Here is a 22295-nt window from a genome sequence, read left to right as displayed (position 1 = left end):
TATTCCCGCTGTTAATTAATAGGAATCATTACTTACCAAACCCCGTTAACGGAATGCTCCGGTTTGGGATTATGCTAATGATTTTCGGGGGGATTTTTTTGTTGTTGTACTGTTTCGCTCTTTACTTAGATTTATTTCTCGAGCAGGAGAGGGTTTCATTAGCTTTCCCAAGCGTGCATATACTTGCGTACCTTGCCGATCCCGGCCGGAGACCCCGGTGAGACGAATAGAGACATTTATCTTTTGCGATTCGTAATCGTAATTTTCACGTATAAAACAACCGTAAAGCTTGCTTTTTGGAAAGGTTCCGCTAGGGATTTGGTTCGAATGTGATAAAGTAGCCATATGTTTGCCATTCCGTTGTTCCATACTGTTCGGTCCGATTCATTCTAGTTTGCTTGAACGAGTTTGTTTGATTTTCGTAACTAGTTCGTAACCTTACACTGCTGGGCAAATATTAGCATCTTCATAACCCTGGGTGGACACGGTTAGTTCCCTGGTGGTCGTCAATATTTGAACGGTCGACACACACGTTTCGTTTGCTTTTCATTCTTTAGAGCAAGAAAAAGATTGTTTACCGTGCCAAACGGGGTAATCTCAACACCCGTGAAAGTGGAGTTTGTTCAAACGCAGTTCAATTTTTACCTTCGCTTGATTGTTCGTGATCTGTTACAATGCTTACAGTCTTTGGAGCAAACACTTCATAATTCAGCCTTTTTTATATTCAAAAATGAAAAAAAACCTGTGTAACTTATTCAATAAATAAAACTCTTCACATCTACCGTGATAATAAACCTCAACGTTTATAAATTGAAAGTAATGTTTTTTCCCCTTTTTTAGGTATGACATCCGAGATAATCAGGTAGTTGAACATTTTCAACATGTTTCCTTGTGCTAATGCTGACGAATGACCCATAGCAATGCCGCATCCAACAAACATGAGACAAGAGATTAGCTTTTCTAAATACGAGTCTTAAGCTGGGATCGTTTCAAACAGATTAGCACCCTAATGAATTCGTGCTGAGCTTTTTCGTTGGCCGGTACGAATAAAAGTTTCCACTGGTATTGACAATTATTCTGCTGCTGCGTGTGCTGAACTGATGATAAAACTTTTTGCACACTCGAACCGCTTTAGGATAATCCTTTTCGAAAACGACCATTTGTCGATAGAATTTATTTGCGTTTGGTGAAGGATATTCGAGCGACAAACAAATGCCAAATGATTGGTAAAGTTTTTGGTAAATAATGTTTGAAATTAGTTTTAGCATTTGTTTCCAGAAAAGCTTCTAAAAATGTTGAATTAGAACTAACTGACAGTAAGAGTAAATGTAATTACTTTAATTTTTTGTTTCATTTTTATTATTGCTTTGCTTTTTTTTGCTTATCAACTTTATAGAAAGTTGTAAAATATTATTGTTTGTTGATTTTTTATTATCTATATTACAATTTATGTTATACGTCAAACAATTATGTTACACAAGCGAGTGTTTTTTATCATGTTTAGGGATTAGGGGCCAAGAAGGAGAAGATTATTAGTGAATTTTTGTTTAGTTTTTATTAAAGTGTTTAATTAAGTAAAACCATAAAAGCTTCAATCCTAGCTTAAAGTTCTATTTGTGCGTTCTACTAATATTTTTATCTTTAATTAAGAAATTTTATTGAAACTTGAAGCTTTTCTAAAATTGATTTTCCAATCATAAACTCTTTATGCGATGATGTATTTGGAAAGAACTTAAACATGAATAATTAATTACTTTCCTTCCCATCTACATTCACTATACTGTATCGTAGGCATATTATCTGTGAGCTAAGCACTTTGCACTCAGGCACAAGCATTTAATACCATCAGCAAACAAAGTGAAAATGTGTAAAATTTACATTCCAATAAGCTTTCCATTTTTCCGCAGCCATCTTTATAGAATCCAATCATTTTCATTCAATCTTAAAAATCGATTGCACGCAAATTCTCGCTTTTCTCGCTTTTCCATCAATTAGCCACAACATTTCCATCAATCACAATCTGCTTAATTAAGCAACACACCAAACGGCTCCGCTATCATACCAGCACTAATACCACTCAAGGTTTAGCTCGCTTGCCACAAAACTTTCTGCCTACTGCCGTATCATCGAAATCAGTGCTAAAATTTACTACGGCGGCGAAAAGTGGCCACATTTCCCCGTTGCAAACAGAACGCGAACCGTACGCGTGGTATTTACAACCAGCAAAGGCAGGCCGGAAAAATGAAGTTCGTTAATCAAACGCAAACATAATTATCGGTATCCGGAAACAAAACGAACTTTCGATCCGTTCAGAAACAGCAATGAAGAGTATGGCGTTTGTGTTTGATTTGTTGAACAGCGGGCACATTAGAAGGCGTAAATTAGATTTATTAACTCAATATACAGCGAGCAATAGCAAAAAGTGAGTAAAAGTTTAGCTGGCTGTTTCTTTCATTAAGTTGATGATGTTTTTTATTTTGTAAAATATATATGAAATGCAACAATTTGTTTGTTAGCAATTGGAAAATTATTGTATTATGATACCTCAAAATAACTGATTAATGTTCCTAACTAACGATGAATTATTCTGCAATCATCTCTTTTGACCATAATATAAATAATACTACTTTTTCAAGATAATCAATTTAGCACGTCAAGCCTTAAAAGTTATTCTTATGATTTATAGAAAAGCTTTACGACGATTTAAGCATTGCTTTCTGCCCAAAAAAATAGTTGTCTAAAAAGCTTTTTTAATTAGTATATTCATGATATTGAAGACTTGTGTATCAGACATGGATTATGGAAAGGCATGAAAAATGTTTCTTGGGAATGCTATAATGAATTCTAACGAACATTGCGATTAGTTATTTAAAAAAAATGCATTCGTAAATTCAAAGGTCGGTCAAAATGAGATATTTTTAAGCTTAAACTCAAATTCCTTCTATTTTTACAAATTCCTCATTTCAAACTATTTTATTACTCAACATTCAATAAATTCCAATCATCCTCATCTTCTATCTCGAACCAGAATTTCCACTAAAAAAGAATACTGCTTATTCTTATTTCGCACACAGTCACTGCATCATCACCATGCCGAAGCGTTTATGAACTAATTTCCCATTCAAAACGGCAATCATCCAACTTTTCCACACAATGAAAGCTTCCAGTTTCCATTTTGCTTCACCCGCTTAAGACTGGTTCATTGTACCGAACGATTCGGTCCTTTCTTTCTGGGAAGAATGTGCCTGTGGAATTGTGGGAAGGCTCCTGTGTGTTTTGCTTCCCATACACATACTCATACCTGCATTAATTGGTACAGAACGTGTTGCATCCACATCCGGAAAAGCTCAATTCGTTTCCAGTTTTTCCTCATTCCATCGTTACCATTTCTGGTTATTCCGAAGAGAGTTGAAGGAAATTGTGTTGTTTCACGAAGAGAAAACTTTACTTTAGCGCTTGGTGATACACACAACTTGAGCTAACCGATTGCTGGAGTGAAGGGATATTATTAAATTACAAAATCTTTTGCGCATCTTCCCTCCAATTTGTACACTTCTTATGCTTTTTCTGATTGCAATGTGGATGTGTTGTTTTGGGTATAGTGTCTAAAGCAATTTGTGTTCTCGTATTTAGGCTCGTGGAAAAGATGGAATTATAAATAGGAAGGGAAATACTTAATAACATATATCATATGTCATATTTGAAGTCCTAGCTGTACTACTATATTAAAAGCATTATGTATAGTACTTTTTAATATTATCAGAGAATATTGCATTATAAAAAAGGAATAGAATGTCCGTATAAATAACTCTGTTCTAAATCTTAAGGTCATAAGTCTACCACAAAGTATTTTCACTATGCAGCCATATATTAGTAGATAAAATGTCTCCCTCATTCTCAATAAAAACCAAGGTAGTACAGTCTATACACATGACCGACCGAACGTTCGATAATTTTTAATTTTTGCTGATGGTGAAAATAATTGTTGCAAACGGTTGCGCACTCAATCTACCAAGCCCATAAATTGAAGTACCTCGGTATCGCCCGTCGGTAGCTTACCGGTGATGCATCTCCTCCTGCTACAAAGCACACAACCAAGGGAGCACGAGCCGGGAGCATTATTACATTCCAACTCAAACCTTCCCATAGAAACCCTTCCTGTAGACACGTTTTAAAACCGAGCATTATACTACTATGCGGGAAGTGTTTGGGCCAACATACAAAAAAAAAAAACCTTACACACGAAAGCAATGGGAGAAAACTATGGAACCGTGAGATTGGCAATAAATTACCTGAACACAATTAGCTCCCGCATTCACGTCAGCCGAGTAGAATTCATTTCACTTATATTCTCAGTTCGTTACTGAGGTTTTTCGTGTGCGAAAGTGTGCATGGTGGAAGGATTTGCTGGTAGTAATTTTTTTCTTCTTCTTCATTTACACAATTTAAGATTTAAACACTCCATTTTCGGTAATACCCCGCGGGAACGCTAGAAACAGAATTCATAGCGACGTGCCGCAATAGATCACTCCGCTAGTCGACGGTGCAATCTGTAACGTGCTGTCAGGTAATGTGCAACTTTAAAGCGCAAGGTGCAATCAAGCGCAGTGAAATGGTTAGAATGAGAGTAAATGTTTGGTAGGAAAAGTTTTATGTTACCTACTAGTTTTCTACTAGGGGTTTTATAAAAGATTGCCAAGGAAGTAATTGTTCTTTGGACTAGCAAAAAAGAAAATTGAGTCGTCTTCAATACATTCAAATATATTGAATTGTACAATAACAATTTAAATTTTTTCTACAGCAATAAAAGAAAAATGTTTTTAAATACTATTTTAATCACACAGATGTTTGTCTTATCTGTGTTTCCTACTTACCACGCAGCACACGAGCTATCAGATTGCGCTATAAGCTGTCCTTTTTTTCCTTTTTCGCATGTTAATGATATTTGTGGCTTGGTGTTCTTATAATGATCATAAGAATCACAACATTATCCATTATCATCCATTATCCAAAATCATAAAATCCTTAAGAACCATAAAAAAAATTAATAAAACAATTGTAATAAACAATAAACAAAACAACCATTAACAACCAAGTTTTTTCCTTAAGTGTTCCTTACGTGTGTCCTTAAGTGCTATAAAAACACTTAGCTGTTGAATTTTAAAATCCTCGGCTACTATCTGTATATATACTATTCCGTTCAATAGCTAGTTGGTTATGCCTAAAGGTATGCAATTGTATTAGAATACTAGGAAATCTGTCTAGTAAAAGATACTTGAACGACGTCAATTTACTCAGACCTTTATTACATCGTAAAGCTATCTAACTGATTTTGATTGCATAATGTCAGGCGTTTTAATTGCTGATATAATAACGTTCTACACACTTCAACCAAATTTCCAAAAACAGATGTATAATTTAACCTCCATTAAGTCATGCGTGTTTTATTTTTTGCCATTTTGATAATAGTAATATACATAGCATGGCAAGCATTTGGGACATTTGTATATAAAAAAATCAATATTTTTTTCGATGCTTTTCAAAGGATTCTAAAACCAACCCAAAACCAGCTGATGTGCCACACCTAAATACGCACCGAAAAAAACCTTCTTTTTTTTCGTACAAGTCACGAAAACTAACCACTGTTTGTTGGTGTTAAACTGAACCCAGCATGTTCTACCCACGGTCAGTTTGGTGCGAAAGTTGCCTGTGAACATACTATCTGCTCCGAAACGAGCATGTCAATTCGTGCAAAACTAATATCTGCCCGGGTTGGTGCATTGTTTGAAGAGTACTGTTCGGAAAGTTCGGTTCATGGTGTGCGGTTTTTTGTTGGCAGCCAGAGAAATACTTGCGTCAAGTAAGTTCAATCGATACGGCAAGTGAAAGGGAGGACAATTTGATATGATTATTTGTAACATTTTATGTACTTCTACTTACTGTCCGTAGACTAACTTGGTTGAGTGTTTTCATCCTTTCGCTTGTTGGATGTGGCGTGATGATACAACAGGCATACAATAAATGGGACAGCACACCGGTCATCGTTACACTCTCGGAAGTGCCAACACCCGTGTGGGATATGACCTTTCCGGCCGTTACAATCTGTCCTGAGATAAAGGTATTGAACACACGGTACAACTATACGCATGAATTTGAAACGCTGCAAAGCGAGTGGTATCGGTCGAGACGAAACAAGAACGATACGTTCACCGTTACTGAGGAAAGGTGCGTTTGTTTCTTCTAACACACATTAACATCCAACAGAAAGTTAATCATGATATTGCTTCTGTATAAAAAAAATACAAATCAGTATCGGAAAGATGAAAGCCATCATCCATCACTGTTCGGGAATTTACAAGCACGAGAAGAACTTCATATTTAACTTCAACCACGTGCCCGAACCGCCGCTGGTCGACTTTCTGAAGAATGTTTCGCTCGACCGCCAGAACGTGTTTACCATGTGCAGTTCGACCAGCGATGCTCGCTGCACTAACTACATGCAGGTGACAGTGACGAACGAAGGCATTTGCTACTCCTTCAACATGATCTCACAGGAGCAAATGTTTCACCCGGGTGTGCTGCACAGCGAGCACCAATATCTGGCCCGTTGGGATGAAGGTGGCAACGAAGCGCTGGGTAATGGTGGTCCTGGTGAACAACTTCTAAAAGTTGCCGGTTCCGGCTTAGATGCTGCAATAGGATTCAACCTAATCCATTATCCGCTCAAAATTGATACCTCTTGTGTGGTAAGTAATATCGAAAACTATTCGCCGGGAACCGAGTCCGTTTCATCCACTTGTCATCTTCCCATCTAAGCGTGGCCGTGGTTACAAAGTTCTCATCCACGAACCGACCGTCTATCCCGATCTGTCCAAGCGCAATATACGGCTGTCGGTTTCGCAAACTCTTACCGTCGCACTCAAGCCCAACATCATGATGACCTCACCGGAGCTGGCGAAGTACAGCGCCCAGAAGCGGCAGTGTTACTTCACGCACGAACATCCGCTGCGATTCTTTCGACAGTACAACCAGGACAACTGTGAGCTAGAGTGCCTAACAAATTACACTCTACAGCGTTGTGGTTGCGTCCATTTCTCCATGCCACGTACGAATGAAACGCGCGTGTGCAAATTGCAGAAAGCACACTGTGCAGCCGATGCACGCGGGGTGCTCTTTATACGCAAACAGCACCGTAACGGTACGAAAGATTACTTGCAGCAGTGCGACTGCTTGCCGGCCTGTTCCTCCGTACGGTTCGATCTACAGATAACGCAAGATTCTCACACCGAGGAACGAGAGGTACGCACCTCGATCGAGACGGTGGAAGAACTGCAGGCAAAGCTTCAACTGTAAGTAAATTAATTATTCTATGATTATTGAACTATATCTAGATGGTTTGATGTAGGTAAGGAAGCTTTTGAGGATGTCGATATTGTAAGCAATTGTGTTTTGTGATGATATCCACAATATGGTAGTTGATATTATTTGAGTTTTTAAGGTGCATTTATAGTTGCAATTCAAAGTTTAATAATGTCAATAGAACGAAATATGAGTTATAAATCTTCTCATTTGAATGTGCTATAAACCTTTTTGCCATAATTTTCATTAGTATCATAAATAACTAGCAAATTATGCAATCCGCATTTCAAAACGCCACCATTCGTTAGTAAAACGTCTCATTAGTTTAAAATTATTAAACCATTATTTTTGTTAATAAATGAACATAAGATATTCATTATTATGTAGTAGCCATAAAAAGTAACAACACCGCATTTTTATATTTTTGTTCAACTAGGGCACAATACTCGACGTTTCCAGATGGCTTATAATTTTAACAAATTATATAAACTTTGTTTAGCAAATTCTATCTATTGTAGACAACAAAATCTGTTCTCCTTTTCAGCCCGGTATACTCAGTGCTTCAGGTTTACTTCCAGGACACCCATTTCATACCAGCCCAACGATCCGAACTGCACGGGCTGGTTGACTTCTTGGCAAACTGTGGCGGTCTGTTGGGATTGTTTATCGGCGTTAGCTTGCTGAGCATAGTGGAAGCCATTTACTACATTGTAGTTCGTCCATTATCCTTACGGAAGCGTAAAACAGACACAGGGGAAAGTCATGAAGTGCGCTAAAGAAAATTAAAGATAAAAAAGTCATTTCATTGAACATTAATTCCTATAACAAATTACTTAAGTGTAAAACACAAAGCTAAGAATGGCTTACAATTTCTGAATCTTTTATAATGGCATGTAGAAAAATAATACAGTGCCTTTAACATAACGCAATTTAATTGATCCGTTGTCAAACGATGGCAAAAAAATCACTCTAGTTGTACCTGCTTGTTCATAGTTTGCATGCTAATTTTATGCAAAAATAATCATCAACTTCTGACAGAGGTAGATATGCATCCATACTGTTATTGTGGAGCAGCACTCGAAGACTAGCAGCTTAGGGATATTAATTTACGAATATTGTTACGCTACTACTGCTACAAAATAATTGCTACCTGTTAAGGTTATCCCTGGGTACGCACAAGGATATCATGAAATGAAGAAAGCTGAACTTGCACGTACTTCCATTGGATATGTTGGTGGCCGGCTCTCCGTCTAGCGGATAGTCCGTTAATTCCGATTCATCCGTGCGAGTGTGTTCTTGTGTCCGTGTCCAATGAGATCCTTCCGCAAACGATTGCGTCGCTCAGTCAGGGCGGAAGTGTTCCAGGAGTACTGTGCCAACAGTTCCATCCACGGTGTGCGTTACTTCGACCGAGATGAGCGAACTTCCTGTGAAAGGTGCGTTCCACTGTGATACGTAGCATTACCCATCGCCAACGTCTTTAACGTGTCCTTGTCGCCATATCCGTTCCCATTCTCCTAGATTCTGGTGGCTAGTGGCTTTCCTTCTCTCGATGGCAGGATGTGGAGTGATGATTTACAAGACGTACGTCAAATGGAACGAAGTTCCAATTATTGTTACCTTTTCGGAGAAAACCACACCTGTCTGGGATATGCAATTTCCCGCCATTACCATTTGTCCCGAGACGAAAATGTCGTCGGAAAAGCTTAACTTCACTGCCGAAATAAATGGTCTATGGGCAGTGTTCTTTCATGAGAACAGTACAGCAAATGATGATATGTAAGCATTGAGGCCGAATGGTCAACTTGTCCAGTTGGATTAAAGTAACCTTTTTCTGTTTAATTAGAGTCGAGCAAGTTAAGGCGATATCGCAACTGTGTAACGTGTATTTTCATTCCGGCAATGATTTTTTAATGTACATGAACAGCACGGAAGATAATGTTGTCGGTACGTTAAAATACATATCGCTGAACCGAAGGCAAACGGTCTTGGGCTGTACTTACGGGAATCACTACAGGAATTGTGAGGACTATATGGTCGAAACAGTCACGGAGGAGGGCCTTTGTTATACCTTCAACATGATGCCAGAAAGTGAAATATTTCGCAAAAGTTCCCTTCATACCGAGTACAATTATACGGAAGATTGGTACCATTATACGAGACAGCCAACATACATAGAGCAGGTCCCACTGTACGCTAAAGGTGCCGGATTGCACGCTGGTCTTTCGCTGTACCTTAAGCACACCAAGAAGGACACAGATTACATGTGCTCGGTATGTACGAGAAGACGTTGGATAACATACCATCTCGTCTCATGGAAATCTCGATTTCTCAGGGTTTCTCCCAGGGATACAAGCTGATGATACACGATCCGGACGAATATCCACAGGTTTCGATGCGCAACATGCGTCTACCATTCGGGCACGAGATCTCCATCGCTCTCAAACCACAAATGATCGTCACCTCGAAATCCGCCGCTGACTATAGCTGGAAGAAGCGACAGTGCTTCTTCAACCATGAGCGCCATCTACGGTTCTTTAAGATCTACAATCAGGCCAACTGTGAACTGGAATGCTTAACAAACGTGACCCTCGCACTGTGCGGATGCGTGCGCTTTTCCATGCCACGTGCAAACGATACGAAGATGTGCCCACTATCGAAATGGGAATGCATGTTTGATGCGAAATGGATGTTGGGACTAATCACCGAACATCGATCATCACACAAGGCAATAAAGGACATAGTTAACAGATGTAACTGTCTGCCGTCGTGCAGCTCGGTGGACTACGATGTCGAAATTACCCAAACTTCGCTCGATATGGATAATTTCTTGCGAGCAAACAACAAACTTGCACAAGAGACATCGGACAAGTATGCGTGCCACGATACCCTGACGGAGATTAGCAGAAGCAATTAATTCTGAACATTTTGATTTCAGATTTTTAATCACTACGCTTGCGATCTACTTCAAGGAATCGTACTTCATCACGTCGAAACGTTCTGAGCTTTATGGATGGGTTGATTTTTTGGCAAACTGTGGTGGACTGTTGGGTCTCTTTATGGGTGTAAGCATTCTCAGTCTGCTGGAGATATTTTACTTCCTCACAATACGTCCTTTCTCGGTGCGCAAGAAGGCACGCATTGCGGAGCAGCGGAAGCCGCATGAAGTCCACAATTCCTTGCTCGCTGTTGTTACAAAAGCTGATTAGAATGATATACATAGTGAGTTATTTTAGCAGGCTGCACTACTTAAAGTGTTTTAATTGAGAGGATTTGGCTAAAACTAACATCTACCATGTAAACTTTAATCATTGCGATCATGAGCACTAATAATTGCAAAAGTATTATTTCAGTTAGTTTCGTACTTGAGAATATCTGTCTTGTGAAACATACAACGGTAGCTTAATTATCGATCCGCCATTTTAAAACCACTTACAGCATCGCACAAAACAAATGCAATCTGATTTACACCCTGTCGAAAACGTAGGCGATCTTGTTGATTGAAGAATCCATAGGAACAACGTTCCGATTCAATTGCTTATTGTTATTTTTATTATAATAATTATTATAAATATTACTAATATTACTATTTATTATTATACCAGTACGGCCAACTCGATAGTGCACTTTACACGAACACTATGATTACAAAGTCTTTAATACATACGTGGTAGGATAGTACAAATAGACGCAATACAAAGTGTGACACTAATGGTTTGTATAACGTTATGTAAAAAAAATACAGTGCCTTTAACATAACGCAATTGAATTAATCCGTTGTCAAACGATGGCAAAAAAATCGCTCTAGTTGTACCTGCTTGTTCATAGTTTGCATGCTAATTTTATGCAAAAATAATCAACAACTTCTGACAAAGGATCCACACTATCATTGTAGGGCAGCACCTGAAGAATAACTGCCTAGGGATATTAATTTACGAATATTGTCACACTACTGCTCCTAAAAAATAATTACTACCTGATAAGGTTCTCCCTGGGTACGCACAAGGATATCATGAAATGTAAAACGATATACTTTCATTGGATATGTTGGTGGCCGGTTCTCCGTCCAGAGGATAGTCCGTTAGTTCCGATTCATCCGTGCGAGTGTGTTCTTCTGTCCGTGTCCAATGAGATCCTTCCGCAAACGATTGCGTCGCTCAGTCAGGGCGGAAGTGTTCCAGGAGTACTGTGCCAACAGTTCCATCCACGGTGTGCGTTACTTCGACCGAGATGAGCGAACTTCCTGTGAAAGGTGCGTTCCACTGTGATACGTAGCATTACACATCGCCAACGTCTTTAACGTGTCCTTGTTGCCATATCCGTTCCGATTCTCCTAGATTCTGGTGGCTAGTGGCTTTCCTTCTCTCGATGGCAGGATGTGGAGTGATGATTTACAAGACGTACGTCAAATGGAACGAAGTTCCAATTATTGTTACCTTTTCGGAGAAAACCACACCTGTCTGGGATATGCAATTTCCCGCCATTACCATCTGTCCCGAGACGAAAATGTCGTCGGAAAATTTTAACTTCACTGCCGAAATTAATAGTCTACGGGAAATGTACCTTCATGCCAACACTACACCGAGTGATGAATTGTAAGCATTGAGGCCGAATGGTAAACTTTCCCAGTTGGTTTAAAGTAAACTTTTTCTGTTTTATTAGAGTCGAGCAAGTTAAGGCGATATCGCAACTGTGTAACGTGTATTTTCATTCCGGCAATGATTTTTTAATGTACATGAACAGCACGGAAGATAATGTTGTCGGTACGTTAAAATACATATCGCTGAACCGAAGGCAAACGGTCTTGGGCTGTACTTACGGGAATCACTACAGGAATTGTGAGGACTATATGGTCGAAACAGTCACGGAGGAGGGCCTTTGTTATACCTTCAACATGATGCCAGAAAGTGAAATATTTCGCAAAAGTTCCCTTCATACCGAGTACAATTATACGGAGGATTGGTACCATTATTTGATACAAAGAACAGACATCGAACAAATCCCACTGTATGGTAAAGGTGCCGGATTGCACGCTGGTCTTACGATGTTTCTTATGCACACCAAGAAGGACACAGATTACATGTGCTCGGTATGTACGAGAAGACGTTGGATAACATACCATCTCGCTTCATGGAAATCTCGATTTCTCAGGGTTTCTTCCAGGGATACAAGCTGATGATACACGATCCGGACGAATATCCACAGGTTTCGATGCGCAACATGCGTCTACCATTCGGGCACGATATCTCCATCGCGCTCAAACCACAAATGATCGTCACTTCGAAATCCGCCGCTGACTACAGCTGCAAGAAGCGGCAGTGCTTCTTCAACCATGAACGCCATCTACGGTTCTTTAAGATCTACAATCAGGCCAACTGTGAACTGGAATGCTTAACAAACGTGACCCTCGCACTGTGTGGATGCGTGCGCTTTTCCATGCCACGTGCAAACGATACGAAGGTGTGCCCACTATCGAAGTGGGAATGCATGTTTGATGCAAAATGGATGTTGGGACTAATCACCGAACATCAGTCATCACACAAGGAAATAAAGGACATAATCAACAGATGTAACTGTCTGCCGTCGTGCAGCTCGGTGGATTACGATGTGGAAATTACCCAAACTGCGCTCGATATGGATAATTTCTTGCGAGCAAACAACAAACTTGCACAAGAGACATCGGACAAGTATGCGTGCCACGATACCCTGACGGAGATTAGCAGAAGCAATTAATTCTGAACATTTTGATTTCAGATTTTTAATCACTACGCTTGCGATCTACTTCAAGGAATCGTACTTCATCACGTCGAAACGTTCTGAGCTTTATGGATGGGTTGATTTTTTGGCAAACTGTGGTGGACTGTTGGGTCTCTTTATGGGTGTAAGCATTCTCAGTCTGCTGGAGATATTTTACTTCCTCACAATACGTCCTTTCTCGGTGCGCAAGAAGGCACGCATTGCGGAGCAGCGAAAGCCGCATGAAGTCCACAATTCCTTGCTCGCTGTTGTTACAAAAGCTGATTAGAATGATGTACATAGTGAGTTATTTTAGCAGGCTGCACTTACCACAACCTATTGTGCACAAAATTTATTGAGAGGATTTTGCTAAAACACACATCTAGCAAGTAACCCTCAATCATTTCGATCATGAGCACTAATATTAGCACAGTATTAAAGAGATTATATTAGATTCTTACATCTTTTTCGAATTTTAAATTAAGTTAACAATAACTTAATTATTGCTTCGCCATTTTTAACCCAGTTACAGCATCGCACAAAACAAATGCAATCTGATTTAGTACACCCTGTCCAAAACGTAGGCGATCTTGTTGATTGAAGAATCCATAGAGACAACATTCCGATTCCACGTGAACTGTTTGAGGGCGTCGAAAAGGTGTGGGTTTTCTAATTCAACAGACGATACATTTGTTACGAGTATAAACGTACAAACCCGATTTATTGTGTTAAGAACGCGTTTTATTGTACTGGTAACGTGCGTTACCCACGACGTACGAACAGAGAGAAGCGTGCCCTCTATTTGCCACTAATTATATATCCTAACTGAGTGCCTCGCGCAGGCACTCACTACTTCGGTAAGTTACTATAATAAAGGGTGCGTTACACGATTTTTATATTTGCTAAGCTGACTCCATGACACATTAACAATACAATTTATTCAATTTTCAACAATATAACAATAAATATATTCTCGAAAATAATTTTAAATTCCATATAAAGAAAATTAAATAATTTTAATGAAATTTTATTATTGTCATTTTGCCAGCAGAAAAAGAGGTTTCACAAAAGTTTTCACATTTTCTTCATTCCAAGTCTAAAGGCTTAACGATCTCTTAGGTCATGCCGGTCATTTGTGGCTTATTAATTTTACCACGTCCATGCTACGTCAATCCTTGCTATGGGAGAACGGTCTGGATGGGATTTGATACTCGGTCCTGTCGTGAGGAACCGTCGCCGTTTATCACTTCAGTCTGCCTCAATATAGGAGATATAATGCTCTTATTTAATTTACTTAATTATTTTCCGTGTATTTTGTCGTTTTTTTTCAAATAATATCATATCATAGTCAAACAAATTGAAAAACGAATATTATAAAACTTCCGTGCTAAACATGGGTGAAGCTACCTGTTGAGAACGACCGCACCTCGACCCGACGATATAAACGAGATACGTAGGAAGGACATGCGTGCGCTGATCGAGATCCGGTGAAAAGGAAAAGAAAGTGTGCGTAGAAAGGGATCCGGTCTGCCAGTAGCTAAGTAATCGTGGTGAGGACTATACTAGCTTTTTATAAATTCAACTTATAGAAAAAAAATAAAGTTGATTTATTCAAAAAAAGTAAACGTCCACGATTCTACTCAACACTACCTCATGGGAACGCAGTGTAATTAATATGTAAATGATATGCATAAAATAATTAATAATTAATGAGGCTACGCTAGGCTAGGTATCATCACCAAAGTTAAAATTGGAATCGTAGAAAACCATTAACACCGTAAAAGATCGGAATCAACACCGCAGTCAATATCGAATACAACTCCGGCTTGGACTCCGAAGTAATACGGAGTTGACCCCGGAGTAAGCTTAAGAGGTGGCTTCGCAGTAAACTCCGGATTTTTTGTTTTGAGTCGAATGTGATTTTTCAACGCGGGAGTTGGAGTGGATTCATGATTCCACTTTGGCGCAGTGGAGGATAAAGCTCCCAGGAGACCCTAAGTGGAATGTTAGCTGGAGCCTATAGGAACTCTACAGAATGTGGCACTAAGATTGCGGCTTTTTTAAGTGTCAACATTAGCTTGGGAAAAAGGGAGAATGTGGGGTTGTTCATGGACACACTTAGAACAAATATTCCGGTTACTACTTTGATGCCTCCTGGCATGAGCCCAAAGTAACAAGCTTAAGACAGGCAGGAATTTGGAAGGATTCTTTGATGGGCATTGCCCTCATTTAGGGACCTGTTCTTTACAACATTTACCAGGATCCCCGACTGTCGATTACTTAAATTTATTCAGAAATTTTCAAAATTACGCGGTTGATAAAAAAAAGCTACCGGTTTTATATCAAGTCAACGCCAAAGCCAAGAATATCGGAAATTATCATCAATAAGTTCGAGAATAATCACTATTATCATAAATTAGTGTTCAGAAATTTTACATTTTGATAAAATCGTTTATTTCCAATAGAACTTTTAAACTACCAACATGACTAACTTAACAAGTGTACGCTTCTTACATTATCGCTTTTCAAACACAATTCGTAACCCATCTTTTGCTTGGTAAACGAATGAACGCGGATCAATAGCGAATGGTTTATCGGTCGGACCAACAGTTACACGATAGTTTATTAATAACTGAACCAGTGCTAGCTTCACCTGTGTTTGGGCAAACCGCATACCCAAACACATCCTAGGCCCTTCACCAAACGGTAGATATATGATGCCTGAATGTACCACTTTCCGTTCCGGGCTGAATCGTTCCGGATCAAACTTTTGCGGTTCTGGATAATACTTGGGATCCCTTGAAAGAAGGTTTTGAACATTGTTAATATTTTTTTGTGTAGATCTGAATTGAAAACATCACTTACATGTGTATCGCCAAGATAGGAATTAAGATTGGTGTACCCTCGTGTACATAGATGCTCATATCGTGCCCGTTTTCATCCCGGAATCCTTTGCGCATGATGTACTTCTTGGTGCAAACTTTATGCATCGTTGTTGCAGGTGGATACATCCGTAAGGTTTCAAGAATTACCCAGTCCAAGTATTCCATCTGTTGCATCACGTCAAAGTCCAGTCTGCCATCGTTAGCGTCAATATGTTTTCTTACTTCGTCCAAAAGCTTTTGCTGCATCTCTGGATGTTTGGCAAGCTAAAAAAAAAACACCAAAGTGAAATAATATATACAAACGTATTGTTAAGACGAGTATGACATACGCTGTGCAGGGCAAAACCCAATACCGCGCTGGACGTTTCAAAGCCCTCAATAAAAGCAGTTAGAGCTTGTGCGGTAATTTCCGTCTGTGTGGTATCTAAAATAGTACGAAATGAGATATTGAATCCAAAATGTGATACACCAAAACCAACTATCCTAAAACTCACTGTTTTTATCTCGGTTTTTAAGGAACGACTGCATCAAGTCTTCCTGTAACGAACCGTCATGTACTGTGGCTGATCGTTTGATGATGATGTTAGCTACCAGCGATCTAATCCATTCATCAACCTCCTTTAGAAGAAAACTACGGGCAGTTGGAAGACCGGTCAATTCATAGCATCATCAATTTATGCGTAGGCCTCCAATTGCTCCATATACTTACGGTGCTGGGATCCACTTCGCAACCGTGGGCAACAAAGTGACCGTAAACGTCTTAATCGAGGCCATGTGTGATACATCAAAAACTCGTTTTCCCATGCGTCGGAATTCGCTTTCCTGCTCCGTGAAACAATCCGCATCGAGGCTGAACGTACATGCGACCACATTTTGAGTGGTAAAGCGTACGGCTACCTTCAGAGACAAATACAGAAACAGCCAACACAGAAAGATTAGGATACATCCGAACGAGCTGATAAGTTTATCCAGGAGCTGTTTGCTCTCTTACCTCTTTAGCTTCAAATTCCTGTCCCACATGACGTCCGATAAATGCTACGAACGCATCGGCCACCGACTGCATGATCGGGAACAATTGCTTAATCTTTGTGCCGCTAAATGATGGCGTCAGCAAGCTGCGTGATCGTTTCCAGCCTGCGCCACCCACCATAAATGGATGATTTGCAAGCAGTGGATCGTACTTTTCGTCGATGGGGAAATCATTGTTCGCAAAGCATTCGAAATCGCGCGTTAGTATGTTCTTCACCAGCACTGGATCCTTCACCATGATGGCGGGTGTGAACATTTTAAAATACCCCACAAACGGTTTGTCCGGATAGGCACTGCAAGTAAAATACCATAAATAAATACACTAGAAACAAGTTCTACGTAAGTAGTTTTACTGTACTTACTTGTACCAATCGCTTGCCAGTTCGCAAATGTGTTTCTTCAGCACTAGCGTAGGACCCAAGTTTCCCGTCACCAGGGTAGGTTTAGGATGGGGCACTCCATCTATGTCCCAAAACTTGTAATTATGTTTCACCAACCAGTAGAGAAGCCCCACAAGCGCAAACGCGGCCACCGCAATGAGCGGATTGTAGTAAAACAGCCCAGATAAAAGTAAACTGGTTACGAACATCGTGCACCGGCGACTAAACACAAACTGAACGTAGCATATACAAAGTCCGATTCATAGGCGCTTAACTTTTGCAGCCACACATCGTATAAACGATAAGATACAGACCGGGTGGAATATGTTTTGTGCTAAAAATAAAACAAATGATAACACGAGCAACTTAATATGAAATTATCGTTACGTAATTGATTAATTTCGTATATTGATAAGAAACTAAAAACAAAGCCATGAGTGGAATTACAATGCCGATTTCGTTTATTATTTTGAAACTTGCATAGCATACAAGTTCTCGTTGAATTTGCGTACAACGTTTAACGCTCCTTAGCTTTGAATTTCTATCGTAATCTTCAACTGAAAGCATGATAAAATTACATTGGAATTGATGAAATATAAATATAAACATAATAAATTAAATATAAACCAGACTATTATCATAAAACTCCTTTTAGCAAACAGTGAATTCAAACATCACACACGCAAGCAACTATTCAAGTGCTGAACTACATAATGAAAACACAGTGCAGTACTAGAGGAAATTGCACAATGAGATTGTTGAGAAATTTAACGATATTTTCAATTGTATAAACATTCTTGTGATTTGTTTCTTCAAAAATTGTTACGAAACAAAACTAAAACACTCTATAAAATCATTTTACAGAAAACATGAGGCAATTTATTTCAATTGCACAACGAAAAAAACTTTTTTTAAATCAAATTTGTCAATAAAATTTTTCCGATGGCGTCCCACTGTGCTTGTGTTTTGTTATGATTTTATCAGGCGAATGTTTTCGTGCTCACCAGCTGATTGTTTCGTGTGCAAATTGTAGATTTTATTCGATTTTGGTGCATAATATACATTATTTAGTACGAAAAAACAAAGTGTTGGTGCTATTGCAAGCGAGCTTAAAATTAGTTTAGTGTTGTTATTTAAAAACAAGCAAAGTTTATTACCGAACGATATTTGCTGGTGAATCATTGCTGTAGGTGAGTTGGTAAAAGTTAGTTTACTATTAATTAATAAGTAAATGTATTCAGAATTCGGAATGTAAAACACGGACTAGTTTTTCAACTATTTCAACAACTTCTTGAACTTTGTTTTCATAAGAAAACGTTCAGTTTGAAGTGGAAAGCAGAAACAAACTAAAACTAACCTCATTAGGGAAAGCATAAAGCATTCTTATCGGTGTGTTTTGAACCTTTCCCTTACTCCACATTTATCCTTTGATCGGTTTTGTTTATGATTCTACGACATCCAATCCACCGCGATCGACCCTTATCGATCGGAGATACGGAATGCGCAAACGGCGACTGAAATGTGAAATTGTTTCTCTCTTCTTTCACGATCGTCCATTTACACCATTGTCTTCGGCAGTTTGTTCATTACCACAAAAAGAAACGCGCAAGAAGAAAGGGATCAAAAAGTGCATCGATCGGAAGCACCAGGCACCCGGTTGCGTGTGTTTCTTTTACGGTCAGTTAAAATGTATGTTCTTTTTTCTGTGCTTAATGCGTTCTTTGCGATACGGTGCCATGTGTGTCTGACTGTGCGGACAGGAAATGGACGGTCAATAAAATTTGAAACGTACGATAAATGTATTTTTATTTGGGACAGCACAGTACACCGGACCGGAAGTGCAGTGCAGACGTAACGTTGGCGGTTTCATTTTATGACGGGCCGGATAAGGTTATTCTTTATTATTTTTTTTGTATTTTTTTTTATTGTCCAAAATATATTACAATACTGTTTTTTACTGCTAAATGTTTACCTAAAATATTATTTTCCGGGTTGTAGTGTATACATCCCATAACCGTATTTTGATTTCACTGGATACAGTAAGGTTAAACTAGGCCGAAAAAGCAACACCTTTACGCAGATAATCAAAATAACGGATCGAAACCCATTTAGGGCAAATTATCACAAAGGCGCAAACCACAATTGAACTGTCACGATATGACGGTATGACTCCAATTCCATCGCAAATAACTCGCATTTGCGCCAGTTATCCAATTCCGATCGATCCACTCCGATCGATCCACTCCGATCCATTCGTTACGGTCCTTCTCCGTAAGCAAATAGTAGCCACATTCGAGGCGAGATGCAGCCCCGGTGGATCTGGTCGGTTGATTGTGGGTAATTTGTTGTGGCCTGTGACGACCATCATTTGCTTTGCCCTCCATCGATCGTACCTTTCAGCTTTCAGCAGAGCCTTGGACGACCTTGTGCACCTTGTGCTGTAGAATGCTGGTGACGGTACCAACAGCATCACCATCACTTGGAAGCTTTCACGATGAGTTCAAGATATCACTCGAACCGCACACTCTTCAGTGTACGGCACCCACCAACCACTTTCCACGGTGGTGAACGTGAACACTTCAACCTGCCGGACGAGATGAGTCATTTCCATTCAACTCCAAACTCCGAATTACATCCTCGATGATTTGTTCAATACGATAACACACGCTTGCACAATTCGACATTTGGTCTGGCTGAAGAACCCAAATGGAATCGAAGAAGGATTTTTATATTTCTTCTCTCCGCATAATAATCCATCTCGGCAAAGTAATCTACTCCTTGTGCCGGAACAATCAAGGGCACAAATAGGGTCCTGCATTGCCAACTCGTTGCAAGCGAATGTATGTATGTTCTACAACGTGTTTCTCTTCTTTCAGTGCAATCGGTACGGATGTAAATCATTTGGCCAACCGATCAGAGATCATCTGGAAACCACTTGGTTGGTAAATTATACCCAACGTAAAATTATCACCTCATTCACGATTGAAGTGCAATTTGCATTTTTCTTTACCACTTGCTTGATTGTGTTTCGAATCTTTTTTGGACAAAAACTAGCTAGATGGCACTTTCGCGAAGCGGTGTTGTCGTACGCTTTGTTTAGTTTTAACGCTTTTATTTGTAGTTTTCTTTAAAATATAGTTTTTTTTTTAAACAAAACTCCTACATTTTTGGGGAAGCATTCCTACTTTGCTTAATAGTTCGGTCAAGAACGACCGGTTTTGTTTGCTGGAGCGGGGAATCATCTTTCTCGATGGCATTTTTGAACAGTTCTCCAGCTGTAGCATACTTGAAGCTATTGGGCCTTTAATGCACAAGCATTTGTCGTTTGTTTTTGTGTGATCTTGGTGGAATCGTTTGTGCTGAGTGTAGAAACAACATTTGTGCTGTAGTTGTACGCGCACTGCCAGTACAGTGGCAAGTGTTCCTACTGCTTAAACAAAGCACTAGAACATAGAATGTTTCTATTTTTTATAAAATTTTATTTAAAGGACAGTTTGCACGGAAAACGTGAGGGTGATTCATGTCTAACCTTTTTAATTTTATGACAAGTGTCCAAAAAGCATTGAAAAATGTTATTCTGCCCAATACATCGATATGACTAGTATTTGTGGTATTTATTTGATAGCTTAACTTCATGGCTGAATTAAATATTTATTTACTCTCAATGTGTAAGGAAAGATATTTTTACGATTAGTTTATAATGGGTATTTTATTTATTATTATTTGCGTTTAGTTTCTTCTTCTTCTTGGCTTAACGACCTTACAGGTCACGCCGGCTATTTCTGGCTTACTAGACTTATTTTACCACGTAGCCGGATAGTCAGTCCTTGCTACGGGGGAACGGTCCGGATGGGATTTGAACCCGATCCGGCCGTGTGGACTAGCGCCGTTTATCACATGCACCACCGGACCGCCCTTGCGTTTAGTTTATTTGCGTTAATTTAAATAGTTCGTATTTTTCATTCTAATTGCAGCTCTTCCCATTTATATATATTTATTATTATTTTCATTCACATAAGTTTTTATTTTGTTTCTCATCTTTGTTTTTGTTTTTTACTCGATTATTTCATTATTTTTTCCTTTTTTCTTATTTATTGTTTGTTCAATAATAATGCATCCTGTTTTTTTGTATTTGTTTTATTTTCATTAATTAATTTGATTTTTTGAGATTTTTTTTTTGTTTTAGTTTAGCATTATTTCTCATATTGGATATTATAGCATATTTATTTGTTATATTTTTTTCTGTTGAGAAACATAAATCTTTTCATTGGGTTTGTGAACAAATATGCTTCTTGCTTTTTTATGTAAACTTTTTAAAACGAATGATATTAGTTTTTACTCAATTTTTCTATTTTACTTTTGTTTGCTGTTGACATATTACCGTTTAATGTATTGTTATGCAAGCCTCTTTTCGCTGATAAATATGCTTTCATGTTTTTACATCTTGATGCTCCTAATATGTTACCCTCATCCTAGTCGTTATCAGCACTATAAAATAATGTGCTGTAACCCTGCTTTGGGGCATTCAAAAACGAAGCAAACTTTCGTACACCGGCCAACCAATCCCAATTCAAACTCCAGTGCCAGCTCCGATAAGCCGGTAAATCCGACCCGAACTAGGAGAACCGACGATGCTATGGCCATTAATCTGGCACTGCCTGAAACGACCAACCATCGGTACGGTTGTGTGCGTTCGTATACCTTCCAAAAAGGGTTCGGGTTCGCTGTGGTCGCGGAACATTTCCCGAGCTTCGTCGGTGTGCGTGCGAACAATGCTTGCATGGGGAAGCAAACCGAAGATGTGTTCCGTCCGTGAAAGCTTTCGCTCCGCTCAGTCGCAGTCCGATATTGTTCCGATCCGGTGGTTGGTCCCTGATAGTGCGGTGCGTTACGACGATTGCGTACG

General features: G+C 39.2%; 4 protein-coding genes across 4 annotated transcripts in view; 3 read left to right on the top strand and 1 right to left on the bottom strand.

The window, feature by feature from the left end:
- Positions 1-5115: 5115 nt before the first annotated feature.
- Positions 5116-14187, top strand: LOC125769559 (uncharacterized). The gene is made up of 12 exons (XM_049438291.1): positions 5116-5860; positions 5950-6225; positions 6311-6746; positions 6817-7349; positions 7904-8130; positions 8633-8795; positions 8881-9138; positions 9206-9632; positions 9695-10230; positions 10298-10563; positions 12425-13046; positions 13114-14187. The coding sequence occupies exons 1-12, from the start codon at positions 5739-5741 to the stop codon at positions 13382-13384; spliced, it is 4137 nt and encodes a 1378-aa protein (XP_049294248.1). The 5' UTR covers positions 5116-5738; the 3' UTR covers positions 13385-14187.
- Positions 10600-11965, top strand: LOC125767307 (pickpocket protein 28-like). Its single transcript, XM_049433754.1, has 2 exons — positions 10600-11611; positions 11697-11965. Exons 1-2 carry the CDS (start codon positions 11487-11489, stop codon positions 11956-11958), a joined length of 387 nt encoding a protein of 128 aa, XP_049289711.1. The 5' UTR covers positions 10600-11486; the 3' UTR covers positions 11959-11965.
- Positions 14188-15346: 1159 nt separating the features above from the next.
- On the bottom strand, positions 15347-17877 carry LOC125767559 (probable cytochrome P450 6g2). Its single transcript, XM_049434239.1, has 7 exons — positions 17372-17877; positions 16972-17302; positions 16690-16877; positions 16475-16611; positions 16310-16404; positions 15961-16244; positions 15347-15893 (listed from the first exon to the last, which is right to left on the bottom strand). The coding sequence occupies exons 1-7, from the start codon at positions 17596-17598 to the stop codon at positions 15611-15613; spliced, it is 1545 nt and encodes a 514-aa protein (XP_049290196.1). The 5' UTR covers positions 17599-17877; the 3' UTR covers positions 15347-15610.
- A 468-nt stretch (positions 17878-18345) lies between these two features.
- Positions 18346-22295, top strand: part of LOC125770608 (protein N-terminal asparagine amidohydrolase) — a 30998-nt gene continuing 27048 nt past the window's right edge. Inside the window, exon 1 of the mRNA XM_049440422.1 lies at positions 18346-18579. The gene's annotated coding sequence lies outside the window, so the exon portion shown is untranslated. The remainder of the gene's footprint in view (positions 18580-22295) is intronic.

The sequence above is a fragment of the Anopheles funestus genome, chromosome 3RL (assembly GCF_943734845.2).
Source record: "Anopheles funestus chromosome 3RL, idAnoFuneDA-416_04, whole genome shotgun sequence".
Taxonomy (NCBI): Eukaryota; Metazoa; Arthropoda; class Insecta; order Diptera; family Culicidae; genus Anopheles; species Anopheles funestus.
Note: the sequence above shows the minus strand (reverse complement) of the source record. Positions and strands in the feature narration are given on the sequence as shown.